Source organism: Anolis carolinensis, chromosome 5 (assembly GCF_035594765.1).
Source record: "Anolis carolinensis isolate JA03-04 chromosome 5, rAnoCar3.1.pri, whole genome shotgun sequence".
Lineage (NCBI taxonomy): Eukaryota > Metazoa > Chordata > Lepidosauria > Squamata > Dactyloidae > Anolis > Anolis carolinensis.
This window is the reverse complement of record NC_085845.1, coordinates 125,001,434-125,025,448: the sequence shown is the minus strand read 5'-3', so window position 1 is coordinate 125,025,448 and position 24,015 is coordinate 125,001,434. Positions and strand designations below refer to the sequence as shown.

At 38.2% G+C, this 24,015-nt stretch overlaps 1 protein-coding gene across 3 annotated transcripts in view; it reads right to left on the bottom strand.

Annotated features, from left to right (window-relative positions):
- Nucleotides 1–24,015, bottom strand: part of nwd2 (NACHT and WD repeat domain containing 2) — an 86,583-nt gene that overhangs the window by 16,747 nt on the left and 45,821 nt on the right. For 2 of the 3 annotated variants that reach the window (XM_062982218.1, XM_003226253.4), the window contains exon 3: nucleotides 14,364–14,480. In XM_062982218.1, the coding sequence (XP_062838288.1) occupies nucleotides 14,364–14,480 (117 nt within the window). The remainder of the gene's footprint in view (nucleotides 1–14,363; nucleotides 14,481–24,015) is intronic. The other variant, XM_008119012.3, reaches the window with a different exon arrangement.

Genomic DNA, 24,015 nt, shown 5'->3' with positions numbered 1-24,015 from the left:
AATTTGCTTTTAATTACGATATTTCAATATTAATATCAGGTATGGTATAGTATGGGGTATACTATTAGTTAAGCCTATTTTACTAGTAACTCTCAAGCAACCAGAAACTACATTTATCCAGCATCTATAATACCCATGACTGCTGGTTAATTGAGAGTCTACTATGATCTATATTTAAGAATTATTGGAGCAATACTGGAAGGAGCTGTAATTTTCCATACACTTAAATGAAAGCAATCCATACAAATCCAGGAGGACTAATTGCAAAGTAAACTTGTACAGGCTCAATCTGCTTGATTTCAACACCACAGTCATTTGGTTGTATGTACCAATGAATCTAACAGGAGCTTGATCCTAAGCAAACCTGTATAAGGCAGTGGACTGCATATCCAAAATATGCATTACAGTGAAGAAAAAAAAAGACAATGTAGACAAAACCCTGTTTTTTAATGCCACAAAGTATCATTCTTCCCTAATTTATTTGCTGTAAACTCTTGCCAGTTTAAAACTAGAGTGCAGTCAACAGAATATATTTGGTCTATCATACAATGATATAACTATTTATCTGCAGTGTTCAAGCATATTATCCAGCGAAGCCAGCTGTGGTTCTTGAGATGGAATCAAGAAGTGAATCAAGAAGTAGAAATTGAGAAACAAAATAGGAAAAGGGGTTGGAGACATGAAAGTGTGGGAGGCAACTGGGCAAGTCAGAGGTAAAAACAGGGTAGCAGCAGGAACTTAAATACACATACCGCAAATATTTATTTATTTACAGCATTTATATTCCACCTTTCTCGCCCTGAAGGGGACTCAGAGTTGATCACAGAACACATATACCACAAACATTCAATGCCGTTATACAGAGAGGACAGACAACAGATAGAGATATAAATATAGGCATTTTCCCATCTTCAGCATCCTGGAGGTTGTGCTCAATTCCGGCCACAGGGGATGCTGTCACTCCATCCTCTATGTCGAAGAGCCCAGATCACAGACTTCCTCCTTTCTTTGATCATCGGCATTCTCTGGTATTTACTTTTTATGGTGCCATAACATACCTCCTCGCTTAAGCGGTATTTAATTTTATCTACTCACAGCATATGTCAGTATGTGTGTATATACCATATATAATCTTATTTATGTATTTAATTGAGAAATGGGATCTATTGCCAATATATGTGCTCTGATGTCAACTTGCTTGAACAAGTTTCTACTGCAGCCTATTCCCCACCCCATACTGTGTACAATACTAGCACTAAAGGCAGTGTGGATAGTTTGGGATATGCTGGAAAATAATCCTACGGAAACTACACAGTAGTAATCAGACCCATCCAGCTCTGGATCAAAATACTGCAGTGTGTGGCAGAAATGATGCTGCTGTCTCCTGTTTTAAAACTATAACAGTATACTTTAATAAAGAGTTATTTTAAATGAGGTTGCAATTAGGCATATGGGAATGATGCTCGGAAGCTAGTGTGCCATTGTATCCCCTGCGCAATGCTTTGGCGATCATAACAAAGACATCAGAGAGAAAATGGCTCTCCTGGGTGCCAATTTTGGAGCCTTATCCTAAAACTTTATTCATCTGTAAAATTAATTAGTTATTTGTGACATTAAACTAAGTATTTGGAACTATAGATAGAGAATGCCAAAAATGGTGTTAGGCAGATGGCATTCAGAGTGAGAAAAGGCAATTAAGTATGCAGATGAAATTTACCATTTAAATGCCTTATTTTACTGAAATGTTGAAACTCCATCCAAAATAAAGTGGAGATATTTAATGAGTGTGTTTTTCCAAGAGTACTCAGATCTTTTATATGTGAAAGTAATTTGTTCTTTGGATGACTAAAGTAATGCCCTTCCTCGCAAGATTTAAGTTTTTATTGCAATTCAATCACAGAGAAATTTTACTGAAATTATTTTACTCCTTCAACTGAAAAATACTTCAAGCAAGCGGGTTTCATTCACTTTCCACAGTTTGTAAAGTCTAACAAATATGGTGTATTACGTCACTTTTCAAACATTTGGGTGGGAAAAATGAGTATTCAAGTTACTTAAAACAGACTTCTAAGTCTTATAATTTGTGACAACTAAAGATTAATTCCATGTAACCAGGCAAGGCAGACTTTCAAACATAGTTATTTCATTTTTGTTCGTTATTATGCCTGACAGAAATATGCATGGAATGGTAGTTTTTAAAAAAGCAACTTTGGGAGATTTATGGGCTTAAAAGCCAGCAGAATTGGATGGGGGTTTGCTAAGAAATAAGTTCCACAGTATTCTTTGGGGCTTATTCCTAACAGTGTGTTTAGGATTGCAGCCAAAATAATTGGACCAACCATACATATGAGAAATAAACTTTCTTTCTGGCTAGAGGAGAATGCTTTTTAGGGAACAATTACTAGATGTTCTTCTCAGAAACCAGCACTGTATCTGAACTGATTTTTTTGTCTGCTTACAGACACAGAATCAAACAAGTATTGAGAAGTGGGCCCCATGGACTAAAAACCCAGTATGTACTTAATCTATAAATCTATAACTAGTTAGATTTGAAAATGGACTACTAATTGTAGGTAATTAGAAGTAATTGGATTCCTGAGGATTTTAATACAATTCCTGTTTGTCCACTCAAATAAACTAGTGACCTAAAATTATCATTTTAAAAACAAAGAACCTATGCTGGGCAAAAAGACAATAATTTTAAATAATTTTAACTTAAATATTGAGGGTAGTTGAAATAATAATACAAGTGGAAACTGAGAACATTTTGTAATGGGGGCTTTACTATCCCAGAAGGGGGATAGTGTCGATGAACATTTTAATGCAGACAACAAATGCTTAGGAAGCAGATTCCTGATTTATTACAAGAGGAGATTTCTATTCTTTGGTTTACATTTGTTTATTAATTAATAAAAGTAATCAGTGGGAAAAAGAAAGTGAATAACAACCTAGTCTCCAAAATGAAAATAGCCATAAATACAGCGATGCCAGAACTGAAAACATTTCAAAACTTCCAATGTATTGGAACTTGCTTCTATGTAAATATGTACAGGAATGATCTGCAAAGTAGTATTGCACTTGAGAGATATTACAAGGTTATTAAATTGCCCTTTTCTAGCTGTACGTAATTTATAATTTTTTGCCACATTATCATGCTACCCTTCTTTCAGGAAATCTAAAAGTGTGTGCTCTGTTTTGATCTATAAATCCTGGTCTACAATGATCTACAAAAACTGTTTCATTTTTAATCTGTCTGTGGTGCAATCCTAGACATGTCTATTCTGATATAAAATCTTCTGCATTCAATGTGCTTATTTAGGACTGTATATAACTTCAGTCATGTCTTATGCACAGGGGGGCTCTCATTTTGGTCTGCCACTAGCAGCAAATAAAAATTGTGTTTGTCATTGAATTCAGTGATTTTCTAAGCAGCCTCAAGCCTCAACATGACATTGGGATAAAATACCTTCAAACAATGAGACATTTTGGGTCTTTTCAATTAATACTGAAGTGATTACAAAGTCAAAAAGCTTCCTCAGCTTTTGCCAGCCCTTAGATAAAGGCAGAACAAATTTTTAGAAGAAATGAGTTAGCAAGTGGCATCCTCAATGGCCAAGGGAGCAGGGCCAGTAAAATCTGCTTCCACTGAGCAATTTAGATTAAATATAGAAATATATGGCCTTATGCTATCAATGGATAAAAAGATGTTACACTGAATAACATGACATGAAATGGCAACCTGAAGACCACATATTAGTCTAAAAGGACTAACTACCCCTTTCTGAGGTCTTCATGGCCATCTGTCAGGGACACTTTGATTGTGCTTCTCCTGCATGGCAGGGGGTTGGACTAAATGCCCCATGTGGTCTCTTCCAACTTTATTATTCTATGATTCTATGACACAGCAGATTGTGTCTTACAGAATCAAAACAAAAGTGAATAAATGAATTAAAAAGAGATATAAGCAACATAGTACCTGTATATTGGCTGAAATAAATAAGTGTGGTGGTGTTCAAAGGAGAGCTTGAAGAAAGATGGATGGATCCCTTTTGGCAAATTATTCTCATAGGAATTTTTATTTACTTACATTAAATGCTGTAGAACAGTAGTTTTCAAAGTGTGCTCTGTGAAGCATTTGGGGCTCCACAAAGCATACTGAGGGCTCCTCCCTCTAAACCTACATCCTCTTTCCTGCTCCTCCCACTACCTCACCCCCAAAGGTTCTCCCCCTTCCCTTGCCCCAAAAGGCTTCCCCCCCGGCTCACTCACCACCCAGATCCTTTCCCCCTCATCTTCTTTGCTTCCTATTTCCCTCCCACCAGTCGGGGGGGAGGGGGTGCTTTGATTGTGTTGTTTCTGCATGGCAGGAGGGGGTTGGACTGGATTGCCCCTGGCATCTTCGACTAAAATACTGTTATGTTTATGTGCAGTGTGCATAGGAATTTGGTTGTTTTTTGTTTGTCAATTAGTTCACACAAACTCCATCCATCTGCCACTGGCCTGGCCAATCTGTCAATTTTTAAAACTCAATGCGTCAAAAGGTTTGTCCATGCCTAATATATAATATAATATATAAACATTTCTTGGGGCTCCACGAAAAACTTTTGCTTCAAAAAAGACTCTGCAGCTGAAAAAGTTTGAGAACCCCTGCTATAGAATACCCTTAATGCCAATGGATTGTTCAGCCCATAAATAATTATTTATCTATCTTTTTAATCTATATATATAAAAGGGTAATGAAATTTTGGCCTAGGACAAAACAACAAAATTAAATACCCCACAACCTCGAAAATTGACAGCACAAGCCCTCATCCATGCCTCTATGTTCATACAACAAAAAGAAAAGAAAAATAAAGTCCTAATTAGAGAGAAATAATTGTTTTTATACAATTTCTGACATTTAGAAGGCTAAGCTCCACCCACTTGGTCTCCTAGCAACCCACTAAGCCCAGGGGACAGGCAGAGTTAGGCCTCACGCCTCTTCCCCACTGCCTATAAAATACAGATTATCTTATTTGAACTGGATTATATGGCAGTGTAGACTCAAGGCCCTTCCACACAGCTATAGAACCCATTTATAGTCTTATATTATATGCTTTGAACTGGATCATCTTGATTCCACACTGCCATATAATCCACTTCAGTGTGCATTTTATACAGCTGTGTAGAAGGGGCTTCATATAATCCAGTTCTCAGAAGATAATATAAGATTATAAATATGCTGTAGAGTCTCACTTATCCAACATAAACAGGCCGGCAGAACGTTGGATAAGTGTATATGTTGGATAATAAGAAGGGATTCAGGAAAAGCCGATTAAACATCAAATTAGGTAATCATTATACAAATTAAGAACCAAAACATCATGTTATACAACAAATTTGACAGAAAAAGTAGTTCCATGCGCAGTAATGCTATGTAGTTATTATTGTATTTACAAATTTACCACCAAAATATCACAATGAATTTAAAACATTGACTACAAAAACATTGACTACTAAAAGGCAGACTGCGTTGGATAATCCAGAACATTGGATAAGCGAATGTTGGATATAAGTGAGATTCTACTGTAATATGAACAAAAAAATCACTCAGGGAGCAAGCAGCCAGGCTTTAAAGCTGCAAGGCCATTACATCCTAATCATTTTGCCTAATTGCAGCATTCATACTTGCCTCCAACAGACAAAAACATCAGAAATATTGTATATTCCCAAGCTTTAGGAAATAATATTCCCTGTTGGCGCAGCATGTTAAACCTCTGAGCTGCTGAACTTCTGGACCGAAAGGTCGTAGGTTTGAATTGGGGGAGCGGAGGGAGCCCCCACTGTTAGCCCCAGCTTCTGCCAACCCAGAAGTTCGAAAACATGCAAATGAGAGTAGATGAATAGGTACTGCTCCGGCGGGAAGGTAACGGCGGTCCATGCAGTCATGCCACATGACCTTGCAGGAGTCTACGGACAACGCTAGCTCTTCGGCTTAGAAATGGAGATAAGCACCAACCCCCAGAGTTAGACATGTCTAGACTTAATATCAGGGGGAAACCTTTACCCTTTACCTTAACTACCACCAATTCCTCAATACTTTACTTCCCATACCAGCATACTTCGCCACAGCAACGCATGGCCGGGCACAGCTAGTGGCTTATAAATTAACATGTTATATTTCATAACTAGATGACAGTCTGCTAGAACACGTTATTTGATTTTTAAAAAAGATATATTAAAAATACATGAGAAAATCAAAATGCAAAATTATTAGCTACAAGTTGTTAGACATAAGAATGTCTAACAGCTGCTGTGCAAATAGTTATACATTTTTAATTTTTATCTTAGCAACAGAGTTATTGATGTGGAAAAGAAACAAGTTCCTGTGTTGTATGTTTATTCCAGTCATCCCCAATGAGGTCAGGACAGTACACATGGACCTGTTTATCCTCTAAGTTGAGTTTAAATGTGATGAAATACCAGTTCCACCTTCTGAGCTCCATAGCTGGGCTGGGACTGAACACAGATTCTAGGCTGCTATGCCATGCCCTAGAAGACTACACTACTTTTAAGAATGTCATACTCTCCAACATTTCACAGATGAAAAAGTAAAAGCCAAGTAAGAAAGGCTGCAGGAGTTTGACTTTGCCTGAGACAAGAGTTTCTCCCACTGAGTTAATAATATGTAAAATACTTTTACACTTTGAATTCAGTTTGCAACCACTAATAAGCTGGGAAATGGGATGAGAAGAGAGAAACTGGGGACATTTTTAAAACAGCTGAAAATTTGCAATGGCAAAATAATTGGAACTATCCCTGCATAACTGGGAATGTTAAAATTAGGGACAAAATTGTGATATGTAACAAAAGGAGAGGCTTAAGGTATCCCCAAAAATTGCTTTTTTAAAACAAACAGGTATATTTTGACGAATTCCATTTAGCCAGTATAAAACACAAGTTTCCAAATGTTGGATGTACAAGAGTAAGCTGTAAATAGTTGGTATCTCCAACTGTATCCTATCCTTTCACATTCATTTTGCTTTTTGTGTTTTGTGTATTCAACAGTTAAGCAGTTAACAGATACTTATTTTCTTTATATTTTAAAATATATGGCACAATATTAAGCTATATGACTGCTACTACAGCTGTGATAGTGATGATGACAGAGTCTTCAAGTTTTCCCATACTCTGAAAACACCTTGTCATGTTATGCAAAAACACATTATTTTCTTCATCATTATCCAGAAAATGGGTACATTACCACTGCCTCTTCCCAAAACCAGTCCCAGAGGCATGACAGAACTTGTGGCTGTGTTACAGTTGTTTTATTTGTAAGAGCTCTTGCGTACCATGGTTCACAGCTCATTCTGATAGGGAGCTACTTTTTAGTGTCTCTGGTTTTCAAATGACTATCAGATCATTCTTGGTATGTTTGATAATTTGAAAGGTTTAGGGCACAACTCATTCAGCCACAGAACTGTCACTCATAGCTTCTTCACTTGAAGCATATTTTGAGTTGGTTAGGACTGAGAAACTGTCAGTACCTATTTACTTAAGGAGTTCACAAGCCAAGGTTTGATGCTTTGAGCACATACACACACTAACACCCAGTATCCTGTGTGCCTCAATTTAAACGTGTTTTCTTTTCTTAAAATCTGGGGACATATTGTCCATAAAAAAGAAATTCAAGTTTTTGCTTTAGTGTTTTGAAATGACATTTGATCAAAGTGAATAACCGTTAGCTATTGAGCTTTTTGCTGCAAGGTAACTGGAAACACTGGAGTATCCTTGTGATGTATGGGCATTAGGCAGAAGAAGAACTGAAAGTGTGATGTTGTAAAAGCAAATGCTCCTGAATAGTAAGGTGCCTGGAAAAGGGGCAGATGTTATGTCAACAACAGTGTGACCAAAGGAACATAGGAAATTGCTATTCCATTTGAACAAAGCTACTGGAGCCCTTTTGACAAAAGAAATACCTATTAGTAAAATTAAATTACATGTAGAGAACTCTACCACAATGGACAGCATTTTAATCAAAGGGCAGAAGATGCTGCATCTAGTAATATTTTATCAGTCAAGCCAATACTCATATACTGTATTTCTAAGCTATCAGTGAACCATATAGGCAGCATAGACTTGATGAAGATATTTTAAAGAAAGGCTAAAAACTCAGACTTCAGTTGATAAGCTAATTCTTTACTGCAGTAGTCCACACTTAGAGCAAAAAGTATTCTCATAAATAAAGTGCCAAATGCAACTGAAATAACATACATCATATAGCCAAGAACTGACTGAACATCACACACATACACAGTTTCCTTAGAAAATCCATCATATACAAATGAAGGTAATATTACATAGAATTCCTTCATATATTTATGGATGATCATGAAAAGCTAACTATGAACCAGCAATCTCAAACCTTTTAACATGGAGGTAGTCTTGAAATAATTTTCAGGTTTCTGGAAACTAGGAAGACAACAGATACACAAGACGTCTTGTGCTCTAACAACAAAGAGCCAACCAGGACTCCACACAAGATGGCAATTTCAATGCGTACTCGATGGGTAGATCTTAAAGGCCAGGGACTGGATGGCAGGGAACATTATCTGAAACATTTATAACCTAGGTTGCATATTGTTTGATAGGTCAGAAAATGCCACTCAGACCTTCTCTGAAAACTAAATCACAGGTATTTTGAAACAAGTAAAGAGAATCAGCACCTGAAACTGCTAAAAGAAAAACTGGCAGCCAAGGCAGTTGTCTCGAGATAAGTAGAAAACACTTTTTTCAAAGTGGGCCAATTAACAATCAAGTGGCAACTGTGAACTACTGCAACCATCTGAACTCACTTCAGATGGTTGCAGTGGTTGTGAGGTCTCTTCTTTTTAATACTGGTTGTACTTGATGAATTAACCAGAACTAATGAATTGTAATTTGCGCTACAGCTGCTATCTGAGGGCTCATTTACTCCTGTAATTTTAGTGCAGATTGAACTGCATTATATGATCAGTGTTGACTTGTATAATGGTATTTGACTGCTTTGAAGTGGATTATATGACCATACAATGCAGTTCAAGTTGCACTGTAATGGCAGTGTATATGGGGCCTGAGACTCCAGGAGCAGTGCTGAGTCTATAAAACTCCTCATGGTATGAACCTAATCCTTTAAGGAATATGTGACTGCCTGCAAAAGAGATAGAAGAAAAGGGTGCACTGAATCTCTCACCAATAGTTCTCACATCCTCCAGCTGTCCTGATTTGGCAGAGCCCCATTTAAAGCTTTGTCATCCCATCTTTAAAATGCCCCAATGTCTTGCTTCACCCTCTTACCTTCACCTTACTTTAACTGCTGCAAATTGAATGCAAAGTGCAAATGTACCTCCTAGCTTGTGGACTTTTCCTCATTGATAACTCTTACCATCTTGATCACAATGTGATGCCACTGGCCACATGTGCTCAGTTTCATTGTGAACTGTTAGGAGGTATGAACTCTCACATACCAAGATTATGCATTATTTATGGTTGTTAAAAGTATTGTGACAATGAATATATCAACTTCATAGAACCAGTTGTGGTACAAAAGATTCAATTTTTCTGTGGTGATAATAAGATAAATTTAGATGAGCCTTTCGGGGGGAAATATATAAGTACTCCTCCCAACTATGTAATTCTAAGGCTATGGATGAAAAATAATCTGAAGAATTAAATAGATCTGGGACCTGTCTATATGGACCAAAATAGCCCAGTTTTGCTACTTTTATTTGCAGCTTCAATGGGGTCCGCCAAGCATCATCAGATGATGCGTGGCAGGCCCCATCCACATTCCTCCCGAAGTGGAGGGGAAGTGCTAGAATGTACTTTCTCCTCCACCACAGAGAAGAAAGTGTGTTTTGGGTAGCTCTGATTGAGCTGTCCACACTTTCCCCCCCTTTTCTCCATATGATGGAAGAAAAGATGGCAGGGCAATGTGCATTGCTGCGCATTGCTGCCCTTTCTCCCATCTGATGGGGACAGGAATGAGGGTGCCAACATGCCCTCTCCTGTCCCCACCATATGATGAGGGAAGAAGGGAGGGCTCACAGGGCATCATGAAGAACCCTGTGCTCCTTCCCTTTTTACCAGTGACTGCTGGAGCAACGGCATGACCCCCCTGGACTGTGTGAAGAGGTCTCTGATCCTGTCTGTCCTCCATTCATTCAGGCTCATAATCCATTCAGGCTTACAACCTACATTAGATTAAAAAAAGTTTTCAATAATTCTTTGTAAGTTCTGGAATGTCTCTAAAATGTTGTTTTCCCAAAAATACTTTGCTGCATTTGTGTCTATTAACAGACAAGTACATTCTAGTTTCAAATTCTTTTATGGTACCCTACATAATATGACCCTGTCAAAAAGAAAACCTGCACAGAATTGTACTAGCTACTTATCAGTGTTCCTGCACCACGAGAATATATGTAATTCTTTCTCTATCTTCTCTGCATGGTTTAAAATGAAAGAAACCTGTTGTTTACAAGCTTGGCCACTTAACAGATCCAAAGGGGAAAAGTACCTCCACAAAACAGGGGTGGTTTTATTCACTTCTAAGTATGAATGCTATTCTTATTACTCCTTTAGCAACAACTGCATTTCAGTCTGCACTTAAATTGCTAAAGCTTTTAAAATCTAAAACACGATTGGAAAATTGTTAGATATAACCAGCAATTAATATGTATAGCTTTGGTCTACGATTTACAAAAATTGCCAACAAGTGACAAAAACAATTGCTACACTTTTCTTTGAAGTCTGACAATATTGGAAAAATTTCTAAGAGCGCGCAAAAATTTCTAAGAGCGTGCAAAAATCTCAGTGCTTCCTCTTCCAATAATTCTTCCATATTTTTATGCTCTCTTTTTGACTTTTTATTCATCTCTTTCTTCTTCAGCTTTGCATCTCTTTTAGTACCTACTCTCCAACATCCTCCTCTTTCCCAATATTTCCACTGGAGCTTCATTGTTGCAAGACCTGTGTACCATTTATAAACTGTCCCCTATTATTTTGAAATGAGACTCCATCTTGAATTACAATAGCTGAAGCTCATCATTCCTAGTAAGGTTACATAAAATATTAATCCATTCCCATTTCTGTACATAATGGCATTGGGATTTACAATTTCATAATTTAGTTGGGACAAACACCTGGTTTTCATAGAATCATATAGTTGGAAGAGACATTCAGTCCAACTCCCTGCCAAAAAGCAGGAAAATCACATTCAAAGCACCCCTGATAGATGGCCATCCAGCTTCTGTTTAAAAGCCTCCAAAGAAGGAGCCTCTACTACACTTCGGGGCAGAGAGTTCAACTGCTGAACAGCTCTCACAGTTAGGAAGTTCTTCCTAATGTTCAGGTGCAATCTCCTTTCCTGTAGTTTGAAGCCATTGTTCTGTGGCCTAGTCTCCGGGGAGCAAAAAACAAGCTTGCTCCTTCCTTCCTATGACTTCCCCTCACATATTTATACATGGCCATCATGTCTCCTCTCAGCCTTCTCTTCTGCAGGCTAAACATGCCCAGCTCTTGAAGCTGCCCCTCATAGGGCTTTATCATTTTAGTTGCCCTCGCCTGGACACTTTCCAGCTTGTCAACATCTCCAGGTGTAGTGTCCAGAATTGGACACAATATTCCAGGTGTAGTCTGACCAAGGTAGAATAGAGGGGTAGCATAAATTTCCCTGGATCTAGACACTATACTCTTATTTATACAGGCCAAAATCCCATTGGCTTTTTTAGCTGCCACATAACATTGTTGGGTTATGTTTAACTAGTTGTCCATGAGGACTCCAAGAACATTAATCTAATAGAACCCTCTGGATAAGTGCTATTTATTTTTATTTTCACTGGCTCCAGGGTAACAGGGAGGGGGCTCTTCTTCAATTTCATTAGCAAATATCCTGCCATCGTGAAGGATGCCAGAAATTCATAGATTTCTTAGAGTTGGAAGGGGCTGGAAGGGCCACTTAGTCCACCCTTCTGTCATGCAGGAATATAGTACAATTGTCATATCTGTGGGGGATATATTCCAATAATCCTGTGGATACCTGAAATTTTGAATAGTTGCAAACCTTACATTTTGATTATATTCAGGGTTAAATCATATAATAGAATTTCCCTGGCAATAGCCCTAGAATCACATTGGCAACAAAGGTCGACATTAGTTAAAACAATAGTATTCCCCATAGTAACCTATGGATGTGAGAGCTGGACCATAAGGAAGGCTAAGTGAAAAAAGATAGAAACATTTTAACTGTGGGGTTGGCAGAAAATTCTGAGAGTGCTTTGGACTGTGAGAAGGTCAAACCAGTCCATACTCCAGGAAATAATTCCCAACACCTCACTGGAGGGAAAGATATTAGAGGCAAAAATGAAGTACTTTGGCTGCAAAATGAGAAGACAGGAAAGCTTGGAAAAAATAATGATGGAAAATGGAAGGAAAAAGGAAGAGGGGCCAATCAAGGGGAAGATTCACCCCCCGGCACTATGATATGCTGATGTACAAGTCTTTATCTGTCCCTTATAACTGACTATGTCTACCTCGCAGCCCTGCTTACTGGTATTTGACTCCTTGATGGAATATACCGATTGAAACTGTAGCTGGGTCCATTTTAATTGAACTGTTTTTTACTGTTGTCTTATGATATTGTTATTATTATGATCAGTATGTTCATGCTGCTGTATGGTGTTTTTGACTATTGACTGTTTTTTGCATACATCTTGGAAACCGCCCTGAGTCCTTTTGAGGAGATGGAGCGGTATATACATAAATGTTTATTATTATTATTATTATTATTATTATTATTATTATTATTATTGACACAACAACATTGTATGACATAGCAAACAAGATAGATATGCTGGATTTTGTATCACAAAATCACAAGTCCCAAGCGTCTAGGACTGTGTGATGTATTTTCGGATGATGTGCGCAGATCCCAGTAAGGTGGCCTTTTGCAGTTGGCAGATTGTAATTTTGTCAATGTCTGTTGTTTCCAAATGCCGGCTGAGATCTTCTGGCACGGCACCCAATGTGCCGATCACCACCGGGACCACCTGTACTGGTTTCTGCCAGAGAATAATAATAATAATAATAATAATAATAATAATAATAATAATAATAATAATAAGTATGGATGGTATCCTTGAAATGACTGGCTTGTCCTTGAAGGATCTGGGGGTGGCAATGGCTGAAAGGGAGCTCTGGCATGGGCTGATCCATGAGGTCATGAACAGTCGGAAGTGACTGAACGAATAAACAACAAGAACAGAATTGCCCTGGAAGATCTAGAAAGACTGTTAAATACTTTTGGTGAGGCATGCATCAGGAGGAATATTTTTTGCAGTGTGGGTAAGCGAAACTGTGAATAATGAATCTGTGGATAAAAGGACACAAGTACAGTACTCCTGGAAGATCCAAACCCTGTTGAAAGAACTGTGCAGGAGTTCTGAGGCAGTGGATGCTCTTTACCCTGTTGAGCAACTGTTACTGTCAATAATTTTTTTCCTAATATTTAGGTGAAATGTCCTTTCTTGCAATTTGAATACATTGATTTGGAATCTATTATCTGAAGCAGCAGAAAATGAACTGGTTCCATCTTCTAAATGGCATCCCTCCAGATATTTAAAGATAGCTTTATATCAGTATTCTCTTCTTCAAGTGAAAGATACTCAACTGCCCAAGTTATTCCTCAAAAGGCTTCGTTTCCAGACTTTGCACACAGCAGGTAGCCTGCGACAAACCTGTTTCACTACTGGCTTCAACAAAGAGCTGCTCCTCGGTTAACTTATTCTAGGGGCCTTTCCACACAGTCATAAAACCCAGAATATCAAGGCAGAAAATCCCACAGTATCTGCTTTGAACTGGGTTATCTGAGTCCACACTGCCATATATTCTAGTTCAAAGCAGATATAGTGTGATTTTCTACTTTGATATTCTGGGATATAGGGCTGTGTGAAAGGGCCCTAAGAGTACTTTTGCTCTAGCATGGAATAATGGCTAAAAGAATATGATATAATGTTAATACAGGAAAAAGAGGGCCAAAACACATATCAAAAAGATGCAACAGACAGAAATCAAAATTTCCTGTCATATTTATGCTTTAAAATCCCATGACTTCAACAGATGACTTTCCTTATCTGTTTGCCCTGATCCGTAACAGTAATATAACGGCAGTGATAACAACAATATATAATATGTGAGAATATGCTATATAAAACTTAAACCAGCATCTGAAAAATCAGAATTAGAAGAGACTTTTTAGGAAGTACGATATTTTGTTAATATGCCTGAAGAAAAACCTAACTGCATATTAGATTCTAGGTTAATTAAGTAAAACATTATTTTATACCCACAACAAAACATGGACCTGCAGATGTTTTCAGGCAATCTTCTAATAGCCTCATGCGGGTTTTCTGGAGCTCCGGGCTATGCCATTCCTCTGGTTCTACTCCCCAATACAAATCGATGACCTGGAAAATCCATACAACAGCACTTTTGTTAATGTGTCTTACAATACTGCATTCTGATAAACAACAGTGAAGACAACAGCTTGGAGATATTGGCCAAAATGCCATTGAAGTGCATAAAAATAGCATAAAAATAGCAGCATAAGAAGTTCCACTTTCTCAGAGGTCTCTAGGTCAGGCCAGAATCTCATGCTGCCCTTTTCCCACTTTTCTCTTGGTGGGTGAGAAATTAATGATCTCATTTGCAATGAACACCGTGGTCTCTGTTCCACAACTGGTGGCATAGCTGACAGATTCACCATCCCTTCCTCTATTTATATCCAACTCTTCTCCCAGACTGTATCAGATATCATAGCAGTTTACATAACAATCCAATGGTATTGCTAGGAAAACACAGAAATGGCCATGCCACCTTGTCTAGCAGCTGGCCACAAAGCAAGAGCTGGTGGTGGAAAATCAAAGGCCTGGCTGAAAATTGTTACTATGTCTTTCAGAGAAGACAAGCTTCTCTGGCAGGGTAACATGCATTAAATGTCATTTGTATTCTTTTTCTTTAATATATTGTGTTTTTGGAAGCAACCATGTTGATGAAGCTAACATGACAGATGGCTTGCTGTTTAGCATTTGTTTTGTGCCTACAGTTCCAATCTGAATAATGTTAGGAAGACTCAAGGTTGTGTGTTTGTGAAAAACGGCTATATTTATTTAAAGTGATTAAGTGATGCAGTGTGGTTTCACTTCATATTTTAACACAGTTGGATAGGTGTTACATTACTGCAAGACATTAATTTAAGTAACTATATTTGGGATGGTACCAGATCACAAATTTTCTCCTGCATCTGCAAATATGTGGAGATAGTCTATATTAGTTCCTCAATGTGGAAATGAGCTAAAAAGCCCTCCCAACATGAAATAAGATATATGTGGAGTCTTTTCAGAAGGTGTTAGTACTGTGGGGCAGCACAAATCAAATACTGTATTAGGTTTTAAAACATACAAAGATGTTCACTACATCCAGTGGTAACAATTAATCAACATACAGTAGAATCTTGCTTATCCAACCTTCGCTTATCCAATGTTCTGTATTATCCAACGCAGTCTGCCTTTTAGTAGTCAATGTTTTTGTAGTCAATGTTGCAATATTTTGGTGCTAAATACGGAAATACAGTAATTACTACATAACATTGCCATATATTGAACTGCTTTTTCTGTCAAGTTGTTGTGAAACATGATGTTTTGGTGCTTAATTTGTAAAATCATAATTTAATTTTATGTTTAATAAGCTTTTTCTTAATCCCTCCTTACTATCCAACATTTTCGCTTATCCAACGTTCTGCCGGCCTGTTTATGTTGGATAAGTGAGACTCTACTGTATATGAAAAAAGGGGTGGAGTTGGAAAACATTACATATATACATAACGGGGCAGGATTTGGGCTTTTCCCTGACTTTCATTAATCTCAGGTAAAGTTGCATTAAGGTGGCCTTCCCTGGGTTATTCTGGGTCAGCCTCATATGGAATATCTCTACGATGGGGCTGATCCATTTCCACACTGATGTAACTGGTCAGGTTAGAAATGCCCCAAATCCTAAATTACAACTTTTGTATTTCTTATGGGGATATTTGAAAATAAAATAAAAATCTTTGCTTTTGTTACAATTCTCCCTATCTTTCCAAATCTTTTCACATTTCTCTCCAGATTTTGTCCCGATTATTTTGAAACACACTATTATGGTTGAATAATGTGCAGAACTTCTATTTGTTGTTGTTTCAGTTTGTTTTAAATTGTTTTAATTTTATTATGGTTTAATTGCTTTTTAACTTTTGAAGGCTGTAATTTTCGACTATGTTTTAACTCTTGTGATACGATTGCCAAGATCAAAACTCCTTTCCAAATCTACTTTATTATGCGTTGGCTGAATAGAGGGAGGGGGTTCATTCTGTCTGTAATTAGGGGTGTGATGTATGTACAGTAGAGCTCCGCTAATCCGAGTGTCCATATTATCTGAGGCCCTGGGTGCCCACCCTCTCTCCCTTCCTCACTTACCCTTCCCTCCCTAGCTCACTGGCTTGCTCAGAAAAAGGAGGATTGCTGGGAGCAGTGGCGGGGACAGCCTGCATGCCTCCCGTGGGAGCTACACTGCCCCCGGCACTTCTCCCAGCGATCCTCCTCCCTTTCTCCCTTGGTAGGCTGGCTATCAAGGTAGAAGGGGAGGAGGATCATCAGGAGAAGCTATGGGGGCTGTGCAGCCCCCAAGCATGGCTTCCAGGCTATCCCCGGCGCTTCTCCCTGTGATCCTCCTCCCCTTCTCCCTCGATAGCCAGCCTGCTGAGGGAGAGGACGACGACAGGGAGGATGAGGAGGAGCCTCTTCCCCAGCAACAGGGGAAGAGGCTCCTTCTTCTGCCACCCTCCCTATTATGTGACAATTTCACTTATCTGATATTCTGTCAGCAAGTTTAAATCGGATAAGCGAGACTCTACTGTATATATGTATACGTATATTACATCGTGGTCGATGCTCTTTAGTTTTTACCCAATTTGGATCCCTAGAATGATAGCTCCCATCACTCTCATCTGTCATGTGGATTGGGGATAATGGGAATTGCAACTCAACAGCACTTGTGCTTCTAAGATTGGGGAAAGGTTAAAGCACATATTAGTGTTAGGCATCATATCCACAAGCCTAAATTCGAACCCCATTCTCTTGACTAAACAGAACAAACAGCAGCCTTCCAGATGTTACTACATCACAACTCCCATCAGCTCTAATCATGATGTTTAATTATGAGGAATAAAGAAGTTGTAGTCCAGCATCTAGAGACCCACATAAAATGACATGGTGGTCCAGATTTGGACTTTGGGATTTGAGTTTGACACATGAGTGAATGGCAAGTCCATCAGGTTTGGGGAAAGACAAAAAAAGCCAAGGCAGGTTACTTAGCTACATATAGTTAATTAAGTATCTTATTTGGAATTTTAACCAATAAAAATAGCTCACATCTCAGACCTCTATGTTGCCCTATCTCCTGAGGGTGGAGGCATACTGGTGATGTTCACTGTTTCTTCCAGTAATCCGTGGCACAGCAATTGGAAGCATAATCCCTGTTACAATTCTTCTTCATCATTGGGGTACTTTTCCAATCAAAGCAATAATGCCATGACTGTGAATGTGTAGAAACTGTGAATGTGAACCAGTTACAGATCCATAGCTCTAATTCACGCATCTTAGTGAATTCCAGACATAATAAAGCTAAATATGCAATAATTGCCTTGATGGATCAGGTGGAAGATCAATTTAGTGTGGCAATCTAAGCACAGCCAAAAAGATACCCATGGGATATCCCAAGCAGAGTATGGTGACAAAACTATACTCTATCCCAAGCAGAGTATGGTTTTGCTTCTTCTCAGCACCAGACACCCCATTTTCAGGAAATGCAGCTTCAAGTCAAATACTGTGGCTGATAACAACTGAAGGACTAATTCTCAGAGAAACCCTAATACTTATTGTGAAGCTTTTTGCTTGTATTGGAAGGATCTTTAGAAAATAAAACTCTTTTCCCTTCTGTTTGCGTGTCACACTAACACTATTTCTGTGTGATGTAAACAAACAGAAAAGCTATGTCCACATCCTCTCCTTTTCTTTTTATCTGTCCACACAGTTGGAAGGAAGAGCTCAGGAGCTGTTAATTCACTATCATTTCTTATGTTCAGAATTTATTTGTCAAACCATGGTTTTGATGTTGGCTTGTTTAAACTAACCATAATTTCAACTGCATAATGATTGTTTGGGTCACATTTTGGGAAATGTAAAAGGAAAAGACTCCTGTCACACATCCTTGATTTTGCATATCACATTTCACTATGGTTATGTGTTAAGAGATAAATGTTGCCATTTTAACTTCACTATGTTGGAAAATAAAAGATTATACCCATGTATAGACGCTAGATGGAATATTTTCAAACTTTCTATGGTGCATATGCACATATTTACCCTACTAACTCATCAATTTTATAGCTTTTTTCAAATAAACCCAGTGCTGTGCTGGTGGCAGTGGTTAAAATTATTTAATTTCTCCTTGACAATAGGGGAATGATCAATTTGTCAGTAGTACAGATATGCCACCTAGTTATGGGAATGTTTCTTCTGTTTGGAAAGCATGATTTTATTTCACTCTAGTATCATGTTTCTCCAAAAATAAGACACTGTTTTATCGATTTTTCCTCAAAAAAGCACACTATGGCTTATTTTCAGGGAGTGTCTTTAAGCATGGTACAACTATCTACATTTATTCAACTATAGTTACGTCGTCTTCTTCTGGAACATCGTCATAACTCTCCACACCTGGAATTCCATCCTAAATTTCTTTCGAATCCATTTCCTTTAGAACCATTGGCCCCAATCTATCCATGAAACTTGCTTGGAATGCATGGGGAAACAATATTGTCAGTGATTTTATCCCTTACTGATGGAGCTGCTCGCACCTCTTTGGTCACCTCCAAGACAGCAGCTGTCATGATGGGACAGATGAGAAGGGTTGCTGCATAGTCACACCTATCACTATGTCTTATTTTTGGGCTATGGCTTATATTGAGCAAATACTTATAAATCCTGCTATGGCTTATTTTATGGGTGTGTCTTATTTTCAAGGAAACGGTATTAAGCACTGCTATGGTTGCTGAGGTCAGAAATGCAAGAATGTCTGAAAGCCTGCAGAGATGGTGCAGGCTTTCTCATAAGATTGCCATAGCAGTAAAGCATATAACACATGAAGCTATCTTGTTTGTTTTATACATTTTCATTTACAGGGGGAAACCCTAATCTTAAAATTAAATTTAAAAAATGAACAACAACTCTCTGGACATTTATTTAACATCAGCCACTCAATGACCTTTAAAAAGAAATTTGCAAAAGCAAAGCTTGGCCTTCAGCACAAGTTGGCATACTGCTGTCCCAGTTCTGGCTTCCATGTGCCAAGTATAATCACATCATTACAATTCAATTTTTTTGGACACTGGACTGAAATAATTTGATGCTTGATTTGTTATGCACACATACTCTTGAATAAAATAGTCTCACTTGATTTTTTTTACTGTTATTTGTTAAAATGCATACAAAGTTGATGATTTTGTGTCATAGCTCTACAATGTCAAAGCCAACAGGGGCAGGTAAACATTTGGTTTAAGATAATCCATCCTTTAGGAATGATTGCAAGATTGTTTGTGTCTTCAAAGTGATAACAGGATAGAAGCTGATGACAAGCAGACAATTCAAAGATGTCATAACACAAATTCCAAGAAAAATGATGGTAAAGAGTGATAAACTACAGTAGAGTCTCACTTACCCAACATTCGCTTATCCAACATTATGGATTATCCAACGCATTTTTGTAGTCAATGTTTTCAATACATCATGATATTTTGCTGCTAAATTCATAAATACAGTAATTACTACGTAGCATTACTGCGTACTGAACTACTTTTTCTGTCAAATTTGTTGTATAACATGATGTTTTGGTGCTTAATTTGTAAAATCATAACCTAATTTGATGTTTAATAGGCTTCTCCTTAATCTCTCCTTGTTATCCAACGTATTTGCTTATCCAACATTCTGCTGGCCCGTTTATATTGGATAAGTGAGACTCTACTGTACATACTTTATGCCAGTGCTGGAAGTATTGAAGCTAATTTGTGTAATTTAAAGAGTTCAAAGTAAGATTATAGCATAGATGATGTGGGAATATCATGAAACTGGTAGAATGGTGATAATTAGTGGAACTCCTATGACCTTGCAAATTGAAGAAGGCACTGATTGTAATAAATGAGAAGACTTATAAAGAACACATTCATTCCTTAATTACTGTGATTAGGAAGACTGGGGGGGGGGGAAGTAATATAATATTGGAGACGAAATATCTTAAGGATGAGAAAGAAGTCAGGAAAGAAAGCAGAAGAGAAAATGAAGTGCTAATGAATGGCTCCAAATACTAAGAAAGCTAGGTAAATGAATGTTCATATTACGAAAGGAAAGCATTTTTTTTGCATATAATAGCTGTGCTTGGAGGGGGGGGAGGCAACTCTCTAGGCAATTCACTAATTTAATTGACATTATTGCTACATCAATCATCTGTCCTGCTCATGGCTATCCCGAGGAGCCAACTTTTCCCCCAGCTATTGAGCTGGGAATGTCCCTGACCTCATGCTGCACTTTGGCTGATTGCCTCTGAAGAACACTGACAGTACAAAGATCTTCTCTTGCATTTCTTTGCTTAGAGCTGGTGGAAAGATGAGATGAAGGACAGCTTTATTACTGTGGTATGCTTCAGTCCCTGGGCAACTTTGGGAACTGAACCTGATGTGAAAGGCAAGAATTGATCTGGTCCTCTAGGCTAGCCAATAGCCAATCAAAACTTGTGATGTCTAGGATATGGTTGTAGGTATAATTGTGGTCAAACTTCGGATGCAAATCAAATTAAGAACATGAGACAGATACGCTGGGTCTGAGAAAAAGCCTACATAGCCCAGCATTTCCAACTGCTAAAGAGTCTCTTAAGCAGGGGTCAATTCAAGCGACCCAATTATACTGCCTGTTGTGCCCCAAGAAGACCCTCAATATTTATCCCTAGTTAAGTCCTTTTTGGTTAGAGGGATTAATATTTTATGTACAGTTTTTAGACAGCCTCTTTGCATTTGAAGCCTCCATCACCCTGCCCCTTTAAGAATCCTCTCAGGGGCAGAGCCTTAGGCAAGACACTTCTGGTTCTTGGAAGAGTCAGCCTTTTTCGTGACTGGAAGGTGAAGAGAGAGGAAGGCCGGAAGATCTACAAAATAGGATATCAAGTCAGAGTTGTATTCAAGTTCAGTCAGATCTATATTCAAGTCCAGTCAGAGTTAAATATTGAGATGATCTTAAAGACAGTTGAACAGCATACAAGAAAGAGACAATAAGGAGAGATAAAGATTCAAGAGCCTCATGTCAGCCAGAACTGTGTCTATCTTTCAAAGACTTTACCTCTCCTCATAAAGACTTTGTATTGAGACTCAGGAGGAGAGAAAGACTAAAATTCTTGTCAGTTAATAAATTCTTGTTTGATTCAACTATAGTCTCTGATCTGTTCCAGTCAGTTCACCTTCCAAGTAGTTAAGATAGCATGGGGACAGAACAGAGCCATTATTCCACTTTAACTGCTATGGTTCCATCCTACGGAATTCTGGGACTTGTAGTCTGGTGAGGCACTACAGAGCTCAGCTTGAGCATTCAAAATGCCCTTCTCTAAACTGCAATCACAGTGCTCCATGGCAACTAAAGTTGAATAACAGTACTATAATAACACAGTGTGAATGGCCATAGGATATGAAGCTATAGCACTCTTTTGGTCCTGTTTCTCAAGAATTGGTATTGCAACACATGCTGCATTTGGAGATAAGGTTCAAGAGAATACTCTCCATTCATTGTCTCCATGGCATGCATAGTTTTATGTATTTCTACTACATTTCTCCTTACTTTGTTCTAAACTAAGAAATCTTTGTAGATTTTAAGTACAAAAGTGCTGAATGCTGAAGAGTGTTGGGAAGTTTCTTCGACCCCTTCATTACTTAAATCACCCTTTTCTGCATCTTCACATCATTCCCTTTGAAGTATATTGACCAGCATTTGGTTAATATTTCAAGGACAGTCATGCCATAGACCTTTTATATTCAAGAAATATGTGAGTACAAAACTGTACTAGGAAATAGTATATGGACACATTTAATATAAAATATGTGGCTTGTTGAGAATGAGCACAGCATTTAAAAAAGAAAAATGAAAGGAACAGTCAGGTTCACAGACAGTATAGATTATAGCTTACAAAATGGAAAAGATGACAGCATGGTTAAACATCAGAATTTAAAAAGCCAAAGGTGCTTCCATACAATATTTAAAAATATATATTAACTTTAAGGACCTCTAGATGGCGGAAGTGTGAAAAGAGCACTAAAGCAAGATAGGGAAAAAACTCATGACTTTTACCACACAGGTACTTTAAACTGAAGTTTATCACTTTAACCTACATACGGTAATTTAAAAGTATTTAAAATACTTCCCACTGTAGTATAAAGCAAGCCCTTCCTGGTACTATCTGTGCTATAGGATAGCAAGCAAAGTGTTTGTGGAGACTGGATTTTTCTGAGGGGAGAAAGATTTTGCTTTTCCACCAGAAGTGGATGAAGAGAGAAGTGGGTTCTTTCTTCTTTTCTACTTGAAAAACCAACTGAAGGTATATCTATATGTGCCCATCTGGGAGCAAATGTCCCATTTGCTTTGGTAAGTTGCTCTAGCCTAAAATGAGAACAGATGGCACCTGTTTCAAAGTGAAAGTCATTTGTCCTGTTCATAAACACTCTGGCTGCAGAAAACATGCACAAATGCGAGTGATATCATGCATATACCAGCCTTTTACTTTCAGTTGAATCCATTTTAAAATTTAGGAGGGCTAAAGATTAGCTGGGGAAACCAGTTGAGGGAATTATCCTGACTAAGAACATTCCTCTCTCTAGATTAGAACTGTCAATTGTAACTGACAGCGGGTCTCTAGGAATTCACTCAGGATTATTTCCTCAGCCCAACCATTATCTGGTAGTATTTCATAGAAGTATTAGTTAGGCTTCATCCTATTTAGCTTCTGAAATTAAAAGAGTTCAGGCACACTGAGTATGGTAGGGTAGTGATGGAGGTCTCTTGTTCATAGCGTCACCCGAAGCTGAAGCTGATTTGATAGCAATTAACAGCAAAATTTCTAAAACCAGTTAGAACCAGAGTTAAAGGGACCACAGGGCCATCTTGACTGACCCCATTCTGCCATTCAGGAATACATCAATCAAAGCACTCCAAACAGATGGCTATTCAGCCTCTGTTTACAAATCTCCAAAACAGGGAATTTTATCACTCTCCTAAAAGCATTTAAAATAATGCCAGTGGTAGCATAAAACAAGCCCAAATATTAGTGTTGTGACTGCGCCTTCGGGGACTGTGGATGATGGTGGTGGGATCAGGAGAGGAAGGAAAAACCCTCGCGAGGAGGGCTCCTTGGAGAAACTGCATTCAAGCCAGAGACTAGAACACCAAACAGCTTGCTTCACCTTGCATCACCAGTGTAAGCTGTGCTCTGTGTTTAAATGCCTGTTAATAAGTCACCTCTTTGTTCTGGTATTCTCAAACCAAGATTCCTCCTCTACCATTTTCTTTCACCTTCCTTGTGTGTCGAGTCGCTTACTTTAGACAGGATGCCTGAGGGCAAGCCCTGCATTTTGTTTCATGTACAATGTCTTATGTACTGTTGAAATTCTACCAACAGCAGCAGACTGGCATACAAAACACAGAGGCAGTTCATGGATGCAACATACTCTTACACTTTTTGTATAATTTTACATCTCATGTTCTGAGAAGCTTGAAACTATTCAAGGGAAAAGAAATATCTGACTGGTCACATTCATGACCTAATTTCAGAAAATGTAAACAAAATGGCTAGTAGTTGCATGTGCATTGTCAGCTGCCCTGA